Raw genomic sequence first — 18,540 nt, 5'->3', positions numbered from 1 at the left:
TGTTGCAGATTGGTACTCTGTAGAGACGATCTTAATTTGAATCCTTAATTATGTACATGTCTGATTTTTCCATCAACCCTCTGTAACTCGAGAGCTTTGAGGAGAGGGACATTTATTTCCCCATCATATCTACGTCCTGAAGCAAAAGGAACCCTGAAAAGCAATACGTATCAAGCCAACATGCGTTCAGTATGCCCACTGGGCACCCGATGTGTGGAAGGTGGAAGGAGGGAATTAGGAGCAGAAGGCAGGACACGACATTTCCGTGGGTTTGGAATCGACTGCTTCATCTCCTGGAAGCCTTCACAGCTTCGCCGTCACTTCCTGTGCACCAGCTCTGCGATTACTGTCTGCACCGTCATAGTTCCAGAGAGACGGAGCCACACATCGGTACACCTGAAAATCTCACACATTTAACAAGACGATTCTTAAATATGTTCCCAGTAGTGCAGACTTGCTGCTGTTCTCATAAGAATACCAAAGCCTGGGGGTCCTTGGGGGGCTCAGTGGGTTAAGCGTCTGCCTTCGGCTCAGGTCATGATCCCAGGGTCCTGGGATCGAGCCCCGCATCGGGCTCCTTGCTTGGCCGGGACCCTGCTTCTCCCTCTGCCTCTGCCCCTGCTTGTGCTCTCTCTCTCTCACGTTCTCTCTCTGTCTCAAATAAATAAAATTTTTTTTTAAAGAAAATAGTATTTACCTGCTTACCCTTGCATTAACTAAAAAAAGCGTGCATCAAAACACCCCATTTCCTAAGCCTTCTGAGTTACTGAGTTTTGTCCACGTGAAATCATGACTGTTGGGCATTGGTTCCGCCTTCTACCAGCAACGCAAGATCTTTTACTTGCCATGTCTGATAGACAGTCATCTGACTTCATACTCCAGGGGTGGAGGACAGACCACTGTAATGCAAACCAGACCACTGTTTGACAGCTCTGGTTGCCAGAAGGTTCTATCTGAAGTTGTCCTGAAATCTATAGCTTTATAATTTCTATTCCAAGATACTGGCTTACAGCACAGGGATAAGTCCGCTCCCTTTTTTATCTGACAAACTTTCAATTATTTGAAGAAAGCTGTCTTGCCTCCTTATGCCCAACCGATTCTTTTTTTAAGTTTCTAAAAATGTAAATTGGCTTTGGAGCCTAGTTATTTTTGACAATTCTCCCCCTAGAAATCTGCCAATGACCTTCTGCTGGGCCCTTACTTAGTTCAGAATGAATTGCTAAAGTCCATCAGTTGGCACTCTGGGCACATCTCCTACAGCCCCGTCCCCCCCTCCTGTGGCTCAGTCACATGAATGCACATCTGTCCTTTGAGCATCCCGTGTCCCTAACCTCGTACTCTGTCCTCTGCTTCATTGGCTCATCCTTGGAAACTCAAATGTTACCTCCTATGCTTGAGAATCTGTTCCTCTCGGTCAGTAGTCTGCTCCCTCCTGAACGCATTCCCTCTGATCCCCCTGCTGTGGGAACCGGGCTGCAAAACCCAGTCGCCCAAACTGAGTTGAGCCTTTATGTTCGCCAAGCCCTCCTGCCAATTCAGTGCTCACAACGACTCTCTGAATGAAGCATGTTATCACCCCCACTTTAAGATGAGGACTGTGAAAAACAGGTGAAGTAGCTAGAACCTAAGAAAGCAGGCCAGTCAGCGTTCAGAGACTCCCGCATAAGCACCATGCTGTCCTGAAATGTGCCTTCTTCAGGATCTGTTCCCAAAGGGCGCATCTTGACCAACACAGGTACGCAGTTTCAAAATGAGATTCAGAAACTCATAGCAGATGAAATCTTGAGGAAAAAAAGCTTTCAAGGCTATTTATAACCTGACAGTCTACTGAAACAAGATGTTTTCAGGTTTTCTGTGCCCAGCACTAAGGGTCGCCTGGCCTGGGGAAGGAAGGAATGTAGAAAAGAAAGCAGCTGAGGTGTGAATGTGCAGGCACCAGGAGGGCCAGGGTGCTGTCCACAAGGGGGAGAACCATGGTGGGCGGGAGGTGGGCAGGGGAGGAAGCCCCCTGATCAGTTTTGGGAATCTGATCAAGAGGATCCTCATGCCTGCTTTTTTCTAGAGCTTGGAGAGAGTGGGAAGTCTCAAGTCGCATCTGGTGTGACAAGGGGACAAAAATGAACAAGGGCTGCCTGAGGTGACCAGGCGGGCTAAGCCCACACCTCCCCGCTCTGCTGATGGTTGGCAACACATGCTATGTGGCTGGGAGGGCACATGGGGTCACACTGCCTCCGGGAAACCAACTCACCAAAGTGCAGGCTGGCTCCGGAACATCACTGAGGTCAGGTGGCCAAGGTCAAGAACCAGTGAGGACATTGCAACAGTCGCCCGTCTGGGCAGGGCAGTGCCATGAGGGTCCCGCCTCACTCCCTGCTCCTCAGCTCACGTTAGCTGACCGAACCTTTCTGTGGCCACACCTGGTCCTCAGGAGGGCAACAGCGCAGGAGAAAGGTTTTCAGCCAGACTGATTTAAAACCTGAGGGAGGGGCCCCTGTGTGGCTCAGTTGGTTAAGCATCTGCCTTCGGCTTAGGTCATGATCCTGGGGTCCTGGGATCCAGCGCCCCCCGCCCCCCAGTCAGGCTCCCTGCTCATGGGGAGCCTGCTTCTCCCTCTCTGTCTGCCCCTACCCCTGCTCCTGTGTGCTCTCTCTCAAATAAATTAATAAAATCTTTTTTTAAAAAGTCCTCAACAATAAAAAGACAAATAACCCAATTAAAAAATAGACAAAGGATTGAATAGACATTTCTCCAAAGTGTATATATATATATATATATATATATATATATATATATATATATAGGCCAATAAGCACAGGAAAAGGCATTCAACACCATTAGTTATTAAGGAAATGCAAACCAAAACCATAATGCCATACCACATTCGCACCCACGGGAATGACTAAAACAAAAGAGACAGACCATAACAAGTGTTGGTGAAGATGTGGAGAAACCCGCGACCATCACGTGTTTCTTGTGGGATTGTGAGACCGTGCAGCCACTTGGGAAAAGTGTGAAAGTTCTTCCAAGTGTTAAACATAAAGTTTGCATGTAACCCAGCATTCTCCCCTAGTTACATATCCAAGAGAAACGAAAACCTAGGTTTACAAAAAAGTTGTGCACAAATGTTCATAGCAGCATTACTCATAATATCCAGAAAGCAGACGCAATCCAAGTACCCATCACATGATGAAGGGATACCCCAGAGTGTTCTGTCCAATATCACTCAGCCACAAAAAGGAATGAAGCACCAACACATCACAAGAGATGATATATTGCATGATTCCCTTAAATGAAACGTTTGGAGCTGGCAAAATCATAGACAGAAAAACAGGTTATTGGTTGCCAGGGGCCGGGGGGAGATGGGGAGTCACTGCTTGGGTGTGGGGCTTTGTTGCAGAAGGACAAATTGTCCCCCAGGCAGAGAGTGGTGGTGGACGCACAACTGTGAGCGTACCACAAACCATTCAATTGTGATTGTGCCACAAACCACTGAATATACACTTTAAAAGGGTGTTTCATGGATGTTAACTGGTTATATCTCAATAAAAGCACAATGAGTGTCATTGATTACATGGGATAGATATAATTCTTTATGTCCATAATGAGACTCAAATTAAAAGGACTGAATTCATTAGGTGGTTTTGGAGGCGAGTCCCACACCAACTCCTTTCTTGGAAGGTGATGAAAGGGGAAGTCCCAAGGTGATGAGGGAAAGCTCTTTTTTTACAGAATGATATCTCATCACTGTGAAAGGCATGAGGCGGACTCATGCAGGGAGTGCCCCTAGAGGAGAAGTTTCCTGGGGAATCAAGCGTCACCTCACAGCAGAGTCCCCAGTCACAAAAGAAAAGACCTACTCTCATGGCAACAAGACATGTGGTAACCCCTTCTCCCACAATGAAGGGGTCCAGTTCCTGATAAGGGAAGGTACAGATCACCGTCCATGAACTGTTCTTACTGCCCACACTAAACATAAGCAAGCCTTACACCCAACCTCCACTTTATAGACCACCCAGGCCAGTGGGCAAGTTCAACCACAGCGCAAAAGGAAATAGCCAGACAGACCCCTCAGGTGGGTGGTTGACAAGACAAACGGTCTGGTCTCCAAATGTTAAGTGTCCTTAAAAAAATGAAAAAGTGGGACTGTTTTAGATGAAAGGAGCACAACTCTGTGAGGCTACTAAGAACCACTAAGCTGTACAATTAGATGCGTGAGTTGTATGGTATGTAAATTATATATCATTAAAGCTGTTTAAATAAAGACATAACAGCGAAATGCATGGATTTTTGTTTTAAAATAGAGCTATAGTCAATATTTTGAGGATGATTTGGGAAATTTGAATACAATGGGTAAGGACTTGATTTTAGATGTAATAATGGCCTGTGGTTCTGGAGAAGGACTTTATTTCAGATGTGCTCAAGTAGTTAGGGATAAAGACTCATGACGTCTGCTACTGAATTCAAAGTTTCCGCAAAAGGATGGACAGAGCGATAATGCAAATAAGTCCGAATGTGAAGTTTTGGATCTGGGCGGTTGGGTATGGGGTTGCCCATTCTACTGTTCTTGTTGGAAAGAACAGTACACCGCACAGGTACTGTGTGCGAGGTTTACTCTATAATACAGGAATATAACAATGGTAAACGTTGTTTAGCTGCTGATGGTTGGCAGCACATGCTATGTGGCTGGGGGGCACATGGGGTCACACTGCCTCCGGGAAACCAACTCAGATCTGACTCCTAAGCCCCTTCCCGCTGGCTGGGGTGGGGTGGGAGGACTTCCTCTCATGGATCAGCAGGGACTCCTCAAGTTGGTGTGAGAGTCCCCGGGTCTGCGAGCAGGGCAGACCTCTCTGCTCCGCTCCGCGCTGGTTGCGCACGATGGGCGGCGCGTCCAGGGCAGCCCGGGAGCGGGACCAGTGCGGGGCACCCTCAGGGGCCCCCCTGGATATTCGGGGTCCGCTCGGATCTCCTGCTCGGCTCCGGGTGCGTCCAGAGCTGGGGGGTCAGGGAGAGCCCCGGTCCCCCATCGGGTCTCAAGCTTCGGGCTTCCTCTCCTTCGGTTCTGCTTCTCCCCTGCCGAGGCTCTCTTCGCCCCAGCATACTTCCTCGCAAGCCGTCGTTTTCCGGAACAAACGCCAAGCCCCAGAGAGCAGAGTCATTGCAAAGTCTGCCCCTGCCTGCGTCACGACCCTCCCCAGAAGTGGGAGTGGACAAGGGAAGTCCCCCCAGGACAAAGCAAACAGCACCTCGCTCGACCTTACCCGGGAATCCGCCCCAAAGCAGCTTTGCTGGTGTCATTTAAAAGACAAAGAGCTTTAGGAAGGGAATCGAACGAATTCAGCTTTGCTTAAAGCAACAGGCCTCATCAGAGTTGTACCTTGAAAAACAGGACAAGAAAGTCCTGCCATCACAGAAGTTTGGGGCCGCTAGAAAGAATTACTAAGATTCTCGGGGCGCCTGGGTGGCTCAGTCGTTAAGCGTCTGCCTTCGGCTCAGGTCATGATCCCGGGGTCCTGGGATCGAGCCCCGCATCGGGCTCCCTGCTCGGCGGGGAGCCTGCTTCTCCCTCTCCCACTCCCGCTGCTTGTGTTCCCTCTCTCCCTGCGTCTCTCTCTGTCAAGTAAATAAATAAAATCTTTAAAAAAAAAAAAAAAGAATTACTAAGATTCTCAACACCCTCCCGGTGTTGAGTGTGAACCTTCTCGGCGTGTTCCAAGGACTCGTGCGGCCAGTGAAGGGAGGACAGCGTGCGTCCCTGTGGGCGGGGCGGCGGGGGGCGCGGAGGGGGCCCAGCGGAGGGGGGGCAGGTCTGTGCCCCGGTGGGGGGAGGTAGAGGGGGGCAGAGCGGGCCCAGTGCGGGGGGTGGGGGCGCTCACCCCGGGCTCCGCTGCAGGGAGGCCTCAGCTGCACGCGCCGCTCCGCGGGCCTGGCTTCCCTCCGCCTCGCTTACACACTTGTCTTCTTACAGTGACTTAAACCCTGGCTTGATTTCCTTCTGCAGTAACAGTGTTCCCCCCACCTCGGGAGAATAATCCCTTCGCTGCCACATTGCCGGGAAAATACGCCTTGGAAACACAACACGAAGAACTAACTCCCCTTCTCTTCACACTCACACCCCCGCGGCGGCCACATCTGCCTTCGAAGGAAAGCATCTGCTCTCGGAAACGTGGAGAAAACGGCCTTACTTGTTCGGCTTGCGGAGTGGGACGATCACACCTACACCTCTAGCGAGCCGGGGTCACCACGCCTGCCTATTGTTGCATTCAGGGACGAATAGGCCATCATCATCATCATCATCATCAATGTGAGCAACTCGGTTTCCAGTTAAAATACAAGCAACGCAAAGTAAGGTTAAGAAACAGGAAGTGATCAGCAACGCCAGGTAGGTTTTAAAAGAGCGATGGAAAATCACACGTCCTCTGGCGCGCCCCTCCCCCTTCCTTTGCTGTGGGGGGCTGGGCTGGCTCAGGGTTCATGCTGTGATCCGCTGTGATCTTAGTGACCTTGGCCGGCCTTTGCGCTTGCTCAGTGACTTACCCTGGGGAAATTAAAAGGCCATAATACCAGGGTCTCCAGTTTCTGAAAAAGGACCCTGGAAAGGGTTTTGTGCCTTAAAGGCGCTGCTTCCACGTAATCCCACGTGGGAACCCGCAGCTCACTTTTATTTGTACTTTTCCCAAGAACTGCCATCAGAATGGCTGGGAAATGTCTGGCACCTAGATGGAGTACAAGTCTGGTTTTAGTTCTGTTTTCTGCAGGGACAGGGAATTTCCGCCCCACCTCCCTGTGGCAGGTTGCCTGGGCCTTTTAGAGGTGTACCACCAGTCTAGAATCCAGTGCCCCCCCTTTTGTGGTTTTGTGGATCGTCAGCCCTCCCTACTCCCCTGGCTGGGTTCCTTCAACAAGCTCAGATCTCTCCAATCATAAAAACTCAAAACTCAACAAAGCCCAAGTCTGCGACAATCCCTGGTCCCCTGCTGGAGAGAGGCCTGACCTCTCCTGTCCTGTCAGAGACAAGTTTGGGGGCAGTGGGTCCCTAGTCAGCTCCAGCTCCAGCTCAGGGCCTCCCCTGAAGCCAGCAGTCTCCTCCCTGGCTCTGAGCACAGCACATCAGACTGCAGCCTAAGTGTCTCGCCCTTGGTGCTGCTCAGCTGACTTTAAGATCTTAGGATCAAGAGATTGGTCTGCATTGTCCAGGCGGGCCCAGCGCAGTCCCCAGGTTCCTCGTACGTGGGAGAGGGAGGCTCAAGAGCATCTGTGGCGTGGAAAGACTGGACCAGCCGTGGCTCATCACTTGCTTTGAAGGTGGAGGAAGGGGCCAGGAGCCCCGGTAGGTAGGCACCTCTGGACCTGGGAAAAGCAAGGGAGCAGATTGTCCCCAGAGCCTCCAGAAGGAACGCAGTCCTTCGGACACCTGGATTTTATCCAGTGAGATCTGTTTGGAACTTCTGAACTATGGAACTCTAGGATAGTACATCTGTATTGTTTCAAGCTGCCAAATCTGTGGTTGTTACAGTGGCAACAGGAAACAGGGAGAAGCCTCTCTGATCAGCCACCTAAAATAGCAAACCTGCCACTGCTTTGAAAAATTATTACATCTTATTTATTTCCTACACAGTTTAATTGTGGATTTTCCCTCTCTCACCAACTAGTTTGCCACTTTGTATTTGCAAAAATCAGGGGTGTGGTAACATACTGATGCATGCCCCACATTCGGTGATGAGGAAGTGGGGACAGGCACCCTTGATGGGCGAGAAAGGACCACAGGCCGGGCTTCCCTGTGGCTCACAATCTCCAGGCAGGATTCTTGAGGCTTGCAGATGGTCGCACTCCTACCGCTCCCTTAAGGGACTTCCTTTAATGTTTTACCACTAGAGCTTTGCTCCTCATAGTGTTGCTTCCCTCTGATCACTGTAAACACCACCCCACCCCCAAGATACCTGTTAGCGATTATCTTTCAAACCTATGGCCCATACATCTGAGGCTGTCAAGACTAATGTTTTACTAGACAGAAGTAAATAACCTTATCTGCACAGCAGTCAGCCCCTCAAGGTCCTGGAAGCCTTGCTTCTAAATTCCTTCGAGGCTTATGCTCTCCCTAACCCCCACTAGATTATAAATGTAAATATATACATATATAAATATATAAATAAGTTTATTAAAATTTTTTTTAAGATTTTTAAAATTTATTTTATTTGTGGGAGAGAGAGAGTGAGAGAGAGAGAGCACAAGCAGGGGCAGAGAGAGAGGGAGAAGCAGGTCCCCACTGAGCAGGGAGCCCAAACTGGGGCTCCATCCCAAGACCCCAGGATCATGACCTGAGCTGAAGGCAGACGCTTAATGACTGAGCCACTCAAGTGTGCCCTCCTTTTTAGGTTTTTTAATAATATATTTAAATTTATATATTTACTTATATATTTATATAAGTATAAATTCTATAGTTTATAATTATAAACTCAAGTGTACAATCAGTCACTCCTCCCAGTCCCAGTGCACCTCTACCTGCCTGTGGGTCCCGTCCCTGTGCTTTAATAAAAACACCTTTTTTGCACCAAAAACATCTCAAGAAATCTTTCTGGACTGTCCACTGCCAGCCCCACATCACCTTCACTGTGGCGGGTACTGGGTGAATCGGCACAGCCTCTAGTCACAAACCCTTTGACTGAGCTCACCTGGCTTCTCAGGTTTACCCGAATATTCTCACACCGAAGAAGGCACCTGAAGGTGAGCACAGGAGTTTAATACAAAAGAGTGGAAACAGAATAAATGTCGGTCAGTTGCCTGTTGATTATACATAAAAATGAAATACAATACAGCTATTTAAAAAGTCAGGATTGGGGTGCTGGTTGGCTCAGTGGTTAAGCATCTGCCTTTGGCTCAGGTCTTGTTCCTGGGAGTCCCAGGATGGAGTCCAGCGTTGGAGAGAGAGGTGAGTCCCCTACTCAGCGGGGAGTCTGCTTCTCCCTCTGTCCTTCATCCCGCTCATGCACACACTCTCTCTCTCAAATAAAGAAATAAAAATCTAGGGGCGCCTGGGTGGCTCAGTCGTTGGGCGTCTGCCTTCGGCTCAGGTCATGATCCCAGGGTCCTGGGATCGAGCCCCGCGTCGGGCTCCCTGCTCTGCGGGAAGCCTGCTTCTCCCTCTCCCACTCCCCCTGCTTGTGTTCCCTCTCTCGCTGTGTCTCTCTCTGCAAAATAAATAAATAAAAATCTTAAAAAAAAAGAAATAAAAATCTAAAAAAAAAAAGCCAGGCTCTTTAGGTACTGGTGTGGAATCATTTCCAAGACTTTTATTTATTTATTTATTTATTTGAGAAAGAATCCAGGTGCAGGAACTGGTGAGTGGTGGGCCATCCTCTGCAGAAGTGAAAGCATGGGGTGGGGGGGCCCCTGTCTGTGGGTGGCCTGCTAAGTAAGAGACCAGATGTGATTTGTTTTGGGGGAGAGAAACTAAAGGCTGGGGTCGGGGGGAGTTTTCATTACTCATCCCTCACTTAATGGCTTAAATTCTGGTTTTCCAGAAGTCATTACATCAAAGATATTTTCATTGTTTTTAATGAAACATCCTGACCCAAGATAGCAATTTTCACAGTTGAGAAAACCTTTCAGTGAAATATTGAGTTGTTTTAGACAAGTTGTAAACGGCAGTTTGGAAGTAAAGAAATGCGGTTTTATGGACCACTGTGAGGAGATGAAGGTTTATTTTACTTTCTGGAGGAGGAAGATGAGGCTCGTGCAGGACACGGGTGGGAAGAGACGTGGGGGCCCTTCTGGGGAAGTTGTGTTCTTTCTACACCATTTCTTCATCCCATTTTCAACCTTCTTGGGTCTCGTAATTATTTTGTCCTCAAATGCCACTTAAAAATAAAGTTATAATGCAGAAAAGTCCCTTTAGGGCAAAAGGTGGGAGATCAGCGGAGACAGCGCCCCTTGCGGCAGACACAGGCGTGGCGGGGACCCCTCCTCCAGCCGCTGGGGCGCCCGCAGAGCTGCGGTAAGTTACCCACCTGCGCAGACCCGCCACTTGCCCTCCCTGTGCGGGTCTCCGACTAGGATCTGTGGTGTCAGGTAAATGTGAGGGCGCCTTTGCCTTAGAGAGATGCAGAGTCAAAGCAAAGGTTTTGTTTTTATATGTTTTTAAGATTGGAAAAACAAGAGCTCGTTTGTTTTCAGGGAAATGTGCCATCAGATGGAGAGGGAAAGAAGAGGGGAGGGAAGAGGGAGCCCGGGGCAGACGCTTCCCAGTGGGTACGGGCCTTGGAAAGCAGGAGGGCAAGGGGTCCCCCAGCACTCTAGGCCTTCTGTGGATGGAGACTTTGCTTCCACTGCGCCAGGACGCAGGGAGGAGAATTTGGGGTGTCACTGCGTGTAGAACTGGAAATGCAATTCTTGGCTCTCACCGCCGCCGGCATTCTCCGTCTACAGTGTGAACCACAGAGTTATCTTTCTAAAATGGAAACTTGTGGTCTCTCTGTGTGTGTTCAGAATTCTTCGCGAACCCCTTGCAGTCTGCAGGACCGACCTGACATTCCCTCCTGACTCGGGCACACTTGCAGCTTCCAGACTCCCCGTCACATCCCGCGTCTCCCTGTCGGGATGGTGTAGAATTTCAGTCCACAGTCTACCTGGACTTCCTTAAACGCGTCACTGTGTCACTCCAGAGCTTAGAAAGCACAAAGGTGCTTAAAAAGTTGTCTGCACTTTGTCTATTTTTACACAATAAATTCTAACAGCTGGAAAGGCGGTAACTAAATGTTTATTTTTGACCAGTTAAATTTCCAATGCGTTGGTTGTTAGGAGCGCACGGGAGGCTCTCCCCTCCTGCTGCTGGCCCGTCGTGGGACCGTGAACGTGGGGTCCTCCCGGAGCACCCCCCCCCCGCCCCTAGCCATCCCCTCCCTCTGCGCCAGTTTGCACCTGTCTCCACCGGCCCTCTCCCCCGCGTATTGCGCTAAAGTGGTTTGTCTCCTCTCCCCTGAGCATCTTTAGAACAGGGAATAAATCGTGCGCTTCTGCATTCTTAGCAAAGTTGCAAGAGCAGACAATACTTCTTGTTTTCTCTTTGAATCCTAGCAGGATGAAAGGATGTGTGTGGACGAGTGAATTCGCTGGGATGAGCGCCTGAGTCTCATCCTTAGGCAGCGAGTGTTTTAAGGTGTATTCCAGCGCCACCTAGAGCTGAAAAACAAAATAGCATAATACGAATTCAAATACCTGCTCGCGCAATTTGCGTGGTGATCAGTTCTTGGGGATTCCTACATAGAAATCTGGCCTCAAGGAAGATCTCCTGGTTTTGGCAGATCAGTTCATCTCACTGATAATAATATCTTTCTGCCTCAAACACTTTGTTGACATATTTAGCAGTCGGAGAGCTGTAGTGGGTTTTAATGTTTGGTGGTGATTTGACCATTGACTTCCTGAACTTTAGTCTGTGAGAGACGGTTGAATTGAACTGTATATGGGTCCTATCATAGGGATGACTTGGGAGAAATACACTATTTTCTTTCTGGTCTGTAATTCCATGCAGAATGAGCCAACTCCATTCTCGTGCCAATGAGCGGTGTGAGTACCACACAAGCTGAACTCTTGGGGGTGCCCCACTGGTCCTGGGGCACACACTTCCATGGCCGTCTCTCCCAGGGCCAGGAGCTCTGTCCTCTGAGCCCATCTGTGGAAGGAGAGAGGAGAAAACCTCTGTCACCTGTCTGCCTGCCACCCAATCACTAAACAATTTGGAGCAGAAAGGCTCATTGTTTCATCTCTAATAGTTGGTAATACAAAAACCTGGATTGCCGCAATCTGACCCTAATTTGTAATTAACAGAATGTGGGGAACACTTTTCCCGTCCTGGGCCAATGCTTAGATATCCTTATGCAATGTGGGCATTTTCATGTCAGCATTTCTAGTTATGGTGAGATGCCTAAAGACTGAATGTTGGAGAGAGAAAACTGGGAAACACTTCTGTTATTTTTCTTCCAGGTCAAATCCAAATGCTCCTATTTATGGAGCCACCTGAGCAATGGTAGAGTCAGGGCAACTTCATGATTTCCAAAACGTTCGCCTACAAACTGTCTGACCAGCACCAGTGGAGGTGAAAGATTGTGTGCCCAAATTTCTCACACACACCGTCTAGCCTTATCATCACTTCCTCCCTGAGCTGGGCAGCAGTGAGGGGCTGCCCAAAGTCACGTCTGAGAGTCGCAGCCACCATGCCAGGACGCTCGAATCCTCCCTGGCTGGAAGAAATTTAAATAGAAGTACAGTTTTCAAAGATAGGAAACGTAGAGATTTTTTAGCTTTTCTTCCCTTCCCTTCGCTTTTCTTCTTTCCTTAGCAGAGCCTGAGGAAAGAGCACAGACTGCAAAGAGATGTGTGTTTACGTTCTTCTACTCTGCTAACTAACTGATCGTGGCCAAGTTATTTCACCTCACGTGATCTCATCTCCCTACTAGGAAAATAACTAAATGAGTGAATTCGCTGGGATGAGCGCCTGAGTCTCCCTACTAGGAAAATAATTAAATGATAATTTAGTGACTGACACCTACGACGTGCTAGAACGCCAGGTACAGTTGCATGAGGCGTGCATCGTGCAACCTGAATGTCTCTATGAAGATGCCCAGCCAAAGACCAGTTGCCTTTTTTGTTCCCCGGGCTTTGGTAAAGTATTAGAGTACAGGGGTATCTGGGTGCTTCTCAAGCGACAGAAAGTGTTTTAATTTAAAAAGTGAAGTAAGCCGGGAAACCTGGTACTCCCCGCTCAGGAAGGCGTGCCGGGGAGGGCGGGGCGGGGCGGGGCGGGCGGGCGGGGGCGGGGCGGAGGGCGTGTCGGGGGAGGGCGTGTCGGGGCGGGGCGGAGGGCGTGCCGGGGGCGGGGCGGGGCCGGGCGGAGGGCGGGGCCGGGCGGGGTGGCCCCGCAGCAGAGGAACGCCCCCACCCCCCGCGGGGGAGGGCCTTCGAGTGTTTGTCCGTCTCCGCGGTAACTGCGGCCTCAGCGCGGAGCTGCGGTGCCGGAGCGATGGCCGCGGGCTCGGGGCCCGAGTGTAAGTTGTGTTTGCCGTCTGAGGTCCGCAGCGGCTCCGGCCCCGGAGGGAAATGAAAACCTCTCTGGTGGCTGCACGTCAGCCCCGGGCCCCAGGGTGTAGGGCTGCGCCTGGGGACGCCGCGCCTCCTCGGAAAGCCCACTGGTCACCCTCAAAGGAACCAGGTCGTGCGCGCGCGCGTGCGTGCGTGCGCGTGCGTGCGTGCGCGTGCGCGCTTGCGCGTGCGTGCGTGTCCTCTGGGAGGAGGGGGAGGGGTGAGGGGGCGATTTCCGGACGCCGGGCCGAGTGTGCCTTCTGAAGAGCCACCCGCTGGAGGGCACGCTCCCTGCGCCGCCACCCCGCGGCCCTCCCGGAGCGCCGCCAACCGCGGGACAGCCGTCGCGTTTTTTTAGCTTCCGGCTCCGAAGGCCAGGGTTGCTGGCGTGAGTTTAGGACCCGGAGGCAGGGGGACGTCCCCGGCCCTTTTGACCCCGCCGCCGTCGCTTTCCCACCGCACCGCGGCCTGCACCGTGGCCCCCCTGGGCTGAAATCAGGGTGCCGGCTGGCTGCCTGCCTTTCCCAAGGCTCTGGGACACAGTTTCCTCCAGGACCACCCGGGCGGTTGGCAGGACCCGCTTCCTTGCGGTTGTGGGACTGAGCCCCTGTTCTTGCTGGTTGAGGGAAGGCTCCCTGGCCGGAGCAATACAGTCGGAACGGTGACGTGTTTTGAAAGGAAGTCCATTGCGGGCAAGGGCATGGCGCACTCCTCGCGCGTTGCTTAGTGGGCAGCCGAGAGCCCGGGCGCGGGCAGCCCACACTGACCGCGGAGCCCTGGCGCCAGCCACCTGCGGCTCCGTCTCCCCCCGCCCCCGTGAAGTGAGGGTGCAGAGGGCGCCCCGCTCCCGTGAGTCCTCGACCATGCGGTTTCTTTCTTTCTTTCTTTTTTTAAGATTTTATTTATTTATTTGAGACAGACAGAATGGGAGGGAGGAGGGTCGGAGGGAGAAGCAGACCCCCGCCGAGCAGGGAGCCCGACGCGGGACTCGATCCCGGGACTCCGGGATCATGACCTGAGCCGAAGGCAGTCGCCCAACCGACTGAGCCACCCAGGCGCCCCTATTTATTTATTTATTTGACAGAGACAGAGAGAGAGAGAGAGATTACAAGTAGGCAGGAAGGCAGAGGGAGAGGGAGAAGCAGGCTTCCCGCAGAGCAGGGAGCCCGATGCGGGGCTCGATCCCAGGACCCTGGGATCATGACCTGAGCTGAAGGCAGACGCTTAACCAACTGAGCCACCCAGGCGCCCTTTAAAAGATTTTATTTATTTATTTGAGACAAGAGAATGAGAGAGAGAGAGCATGAGAGGGGGGAGGGTCAGAGGGAGAAGCAGACTCCCTGCCGAGCAGGGAGCCCGATGCGGGACTCGATCCCGGGACTCCAGGATCATGACCTGAGCCGAGGGCAGTCGCTTAACCGACTGAGCCACCCAGGCGCCCGACCATGCGGTTTCTGTTCCCCCTGCAATCACTCCACGTACTGGCTGTGTGCATGAACCCCCCCCCTTTTTTTAAAGATTTTATTTATTTATTTGACAGAGAGAGAGAGAACACAAGTAGGCAGAGGGAGAGGAGAAGCAGGCTTCCCGCAGAGCAGGGAGCCCGATGCGGGGCTCGATCTCAGGACCCTGGGATCATGACCTGAGCCGAAGGCAGAGGCTTAACGACTGAGCCACCCAGGCGCCCGAAAACCCCTTTTTCCTAAAGCCTCTCACTGCTCACGTCTGTCCGGTCTCTGGGCACGTGGTCTAATGGATTTTGCAGTCCTGCTGTTCGAGCGCTTTCGAAGCTCCTCTCGGCTTCGGCTGGCTTCCCCTGCACACCGAGGTCTTCCTCGGGCCGCGCGTGATGCCGCAGTTGTGCGCAGAGCACTTGTCTCTGTCTGTGCCGAGCGGTGTTTGGGTAGCGGGAGGGCGAGCTGGTGGGCGCCCACAGACGGGCCCTGTGTACACGGAACATCCGGGCCCATTTTTGCCTCGCAGCATCGGGGTTCGTGGTACTCAACTTTCAAGAACTGCCCCGTAAGATTTAAATTGCGAGGTGACTGCGTGCCCTCGGCAAAACCTGCCACATGGTGGCTGGAAACAGAGAAGGCTCTCGTCTTATTTTGGTAATTCTTAATAAGTACATATTCTATAAAAATAGGAGGAAAAAATAGTCGCCAAATAAATCCCTTACAAGTAAATCGGGTGCAGTGCAAAGGAAAGCACCCAACAGCTGTGGGGCCCAGGCACCCACACCCCGGCTACGCAGCGGGCCGCGGGAATACTTTTACAGCCTTCCAGCCTTTGGAGGTTATTTTTTCTTTAATATGGACGTAAAGAAACTGGAGGCTCTCCTCTGTAATGTTGGGCCGTATGATTGCATTCTTCCATTTGGGATCCCTGGGCACAGGGCAGTGGTGTGCTGTGGGTGACCCCCCCCCCCCCCCCCCCCCCCCAGGGCTGGCTCTCCCTGAATTGTCAAGACTACTTAGTGATTTTCCTGCCTCTTCTGCTGGCCACTAGCCCTCCCCTCACTGTCATCACCCTCCGGCCGTTCCAGTCCTGGGAACCACGCGCCGTATTTGGTTTCTTCTGCTGCTATAACAGATGACCACAGATTTAGTGACTTAAAGCAAACCAAACTTGTCATTGTTCTGGAGGGCAGGAGTCTGGGTTTGCTCTGCTGGGCCCTGCTAGGGTCTCCCTGGGCTGAAATCAGGGTGCCGGCTGGCTACCTTCCTTTCTCAAGGCTCTGGGACACAATTTCCTCCAGGATCACTCAGGCGGTTGGCAGGACCCACTTCCTTGCGGTTGTAGGACTGAGCTCCTGTTCTTGCTGGCTGTCAGCTCCTGGACGCCTCTCTCTAGTGCCTGTGCGTGGGCCCTCCACCCCAGAGCCCCCAACGGCCATGGAATCCTCCTCTCCCTCCAAATCTCTCTGACTCTCCTTCTGCCACTTCTCCCTTCTGAGCCCAGCGAGAGAAGGTTCTCTGCTGTGAGGGACCCATGGGATCAGACTGGGCCCACCCGGGTAATTCTGGATAATCTCTTTATTCCAAGGTCATAACTTTAATGAAATCTGCAAAGTCCCTTTGCCAAGAGCATAGAATTAGACGGACCCATTAATCTGCTTTCCATGTCCAACCAGTTTAAGATAATTAATGTACGGTGTGGTTTTCCCTTCCTCGCTCCAGCACCGTAGATGTGTGCTTCTCCCACAGCTCCTACCTTCTCCCTATCGCGTAGCTCATTCCCTACTGGACTTTCAGATTGCTGCTGGGGAATCCGAGGGAGACAGCAGTGTGGTACAGAGTAAAATTTTACCTTATTATTTAAAATTCTAAAAATATGACTTCTTTTCCACATTTATTCATGAAACAAAACAGATACTCTTGGTCTTTTTCTGAAGATGCCGATGTTAATAAAACAGTTTCTTCCCTTGAGGAAAAGTAGAAATCACAGGAGAAGAGCATTACAGTTGGTGGCCAGTACAAAACCATCCGCAGAATTCAGGGAAGAGAGCTTAAAATCTTGAGAAGAGTTGTAAACATCCTACAGGTGATTAACATGGGGGAGGACCAAACAGCCACAGGGAGAGGATCTGCACAGAGGGGCCCCACATGGATTCTTTTAGGAGTTCAAGCACCCAGCCTGGCCTGCCCTGTTCCCCAAGGCTCTGGGGCTCTCCTCTGGCCATACCTGCCCCACAGGGCAAGGAGTCTGTGGGGCTGGGGATTGGCCTGCTCTTTTCCCTGAATTTTTGCCTCTAACACATACCACAAGGATGTTTGCTGACTTAAGTCTGGAGGTGAGGGAGACAGCACAAGATGTCTATGGGATTCCAAGGTTCCCTGAGATCGCATAACACAGGAAAGTGACTTGTAATAATTTTGACATTAAAGACCTACTGCTTCTGTCTTGGAAAAGATGAACCACCAAAAACAACATCCTGTATTTAAAAATGTCAAATGCTGATGTTTGAAGTATTTATTAATTTAAACCTAGTCCAAAAAACCTATTACTATGTCTTATCAATATCTATTCAACATTGGTTTGGTTTTACTTAAAATGAATTTGTTTCCCAATTATTTGGTAAAGAATGACATTTTCCAATGAATTATTTCAACCTTTTCTGTTCTTTTTCTGTCAGTTTGAGATGGCAGAATATACAAATAAACAATGTTTCCAGGTAGAAAAGAAATTAAAATATTTATTGCCAGTATGGGATCCCTGGTACGTATTGTAAGAACTTGGCAGAGAGAAATGGAATCCAGATTCTCTGAATCTAGTGAAGCAAGTCTTGTTGCAATCTAAAGAGAAATATTCTAAGTAGGAAAATGATTTTGCTAATTTTCTGGTGCTTTTAAATCCTTTCCGGGAATAAAATAAACGCAACTGAGCTGCCTCCTCCTCCCACTTTCCAAAGAGAATGGGAATAATGCATGTGATGGTGGATTTTAGGTGTCGCCTTAGCTAGGCCACAGTGCCCAGATATTTGGTCACATTTCATTCTGGATATTTCTGTTGAGGCTGTTTGTTGGATGAAATTAACATTTATATCAGTAGACTTTGAGTAAAGCAGATTGCTCTCTGAAATGTGGGTGGGCCTCATCTAATCTGTTGAAGACCTCATAGAGTAAAGACTGACCTCCCCAGAGCAAGAGGGAATTCTCTAGCAGAAAGCCTTGGGCATGAAGTGGGTGGGTATCCAGCATGCTGACCATCGTGCAGATTTTGGACTTGCCAGAGGGCATAACCATGTGAGCCAATTCCTTGTAACAAATCTCTTTACATATTCTCTCTCTCTCTATCGTATTGGTTCTGTCCTCTGGAGAAGCCCAACAAATACAATGTGTGTTTAGTATCTTCTTTAAGTGTTTCTGCCTTTGATGAATTATGATTGACTGTCTTGAAAGATGGTTCTAGGGCGCCTGGGTGGCTCAGTTGGTTAAGCGACTGCCTTCGGCTCAGGTCATGATCCTGGAGTCCCGGGATCGAGTCCCGCATCGGGCTCCCTACTCGGCGAGGAGCCTGCTTCTCCCTCTGACCCTCCCCCCTCTCATGTGCTCTCTCTCATTCTCTCTCTCTCAAATAAATAAATAAAATCTTTAAAAATAAAAAAAAGAAAGAAAGATGGTTCTATTAATATTTTAACATTTTATAAGTGGTTTCTTTGAAGTAATAAGCTGATCAATAGGGAGAAATTCTCAAGAATCCCACTGCTGGAAGTATTTGCTCTGATATCTGACCACACAGATGGGAAAGGTTGATTTGTCTCTTCATGGGACAAGGCAAAGGGAGACTGTGCTCTGGGTTTGGCAACATCCCTGAGATGGGGAGAACTCTGGGACGGCTCAAGTTTCCCTGACCTCCGGTGCGTACTTGGCATAGTCCTCAAGACTTTGAACATGAGGAGAGAGTGCTCTGTGATTGTGCTATGTCCCATAGCACCAGTGACCTCAAGACAGGTAGCGTGTTGGG

The 18,540-nt window shown here is 50.5% G+C and overlaps 1 protein-coding gene across 7 annotated transcripts in view; it reads left to right on the top strand.

Moving 5' to 3' along the window:
• The first annotated feature begins 12,925 nt into the window (after positions 1-12,925).
• CUNH6orf118 (chromosome unknown C6orf118 homolog) overlaps positions 12,926-18,540 on the top strand; it is a 49,247-nt gene continuing 43,632 nt past the window's right edge. For 5 of the 7 annotated variants that reach the window (XR_010413845.1, XR_010413846.1, XM_064598342.1 and 2 more), the window contains exon 1: positions 12,926-13,040. Coding sequence is in view for 3 of the 7 variants with exons in the window: in XM_064598342.1 (XP_064454412.1) it covers positions 13,016-13,040 (25 nt within the window). In the remaining 4 variants the exon portion in view is untranslated. Of the gene's footprint in view, positions 13,041-13,293; positions 13,924-18,540 lie in introns of those variants that run through there. The other 2 variants (XM_064598340.1, XM_064598339.1) reach the window with 2 other exon arrangements.

Source organism: Mirounga angustirostris, unplaced genomic scaffold, assembly GCF_029215605.1.
Source record: "Mirounga angustirostris isolate CCGP_5_RB_7025 unplaced genomic scaffold, mMirAng1.0.hap1 SCAF_8, whole genome shotgun sequence".
In the NCBI taxonomy this organism is placed as follows: Eukaryota; Metazoa; Chordata; class Mammalia; order Carnivora; family Phocidae; genus Mirounga; species Mirounga angustirostris.
This window is presented reverse-complemented; position numbering and strand designations above follow the sequence as displayed.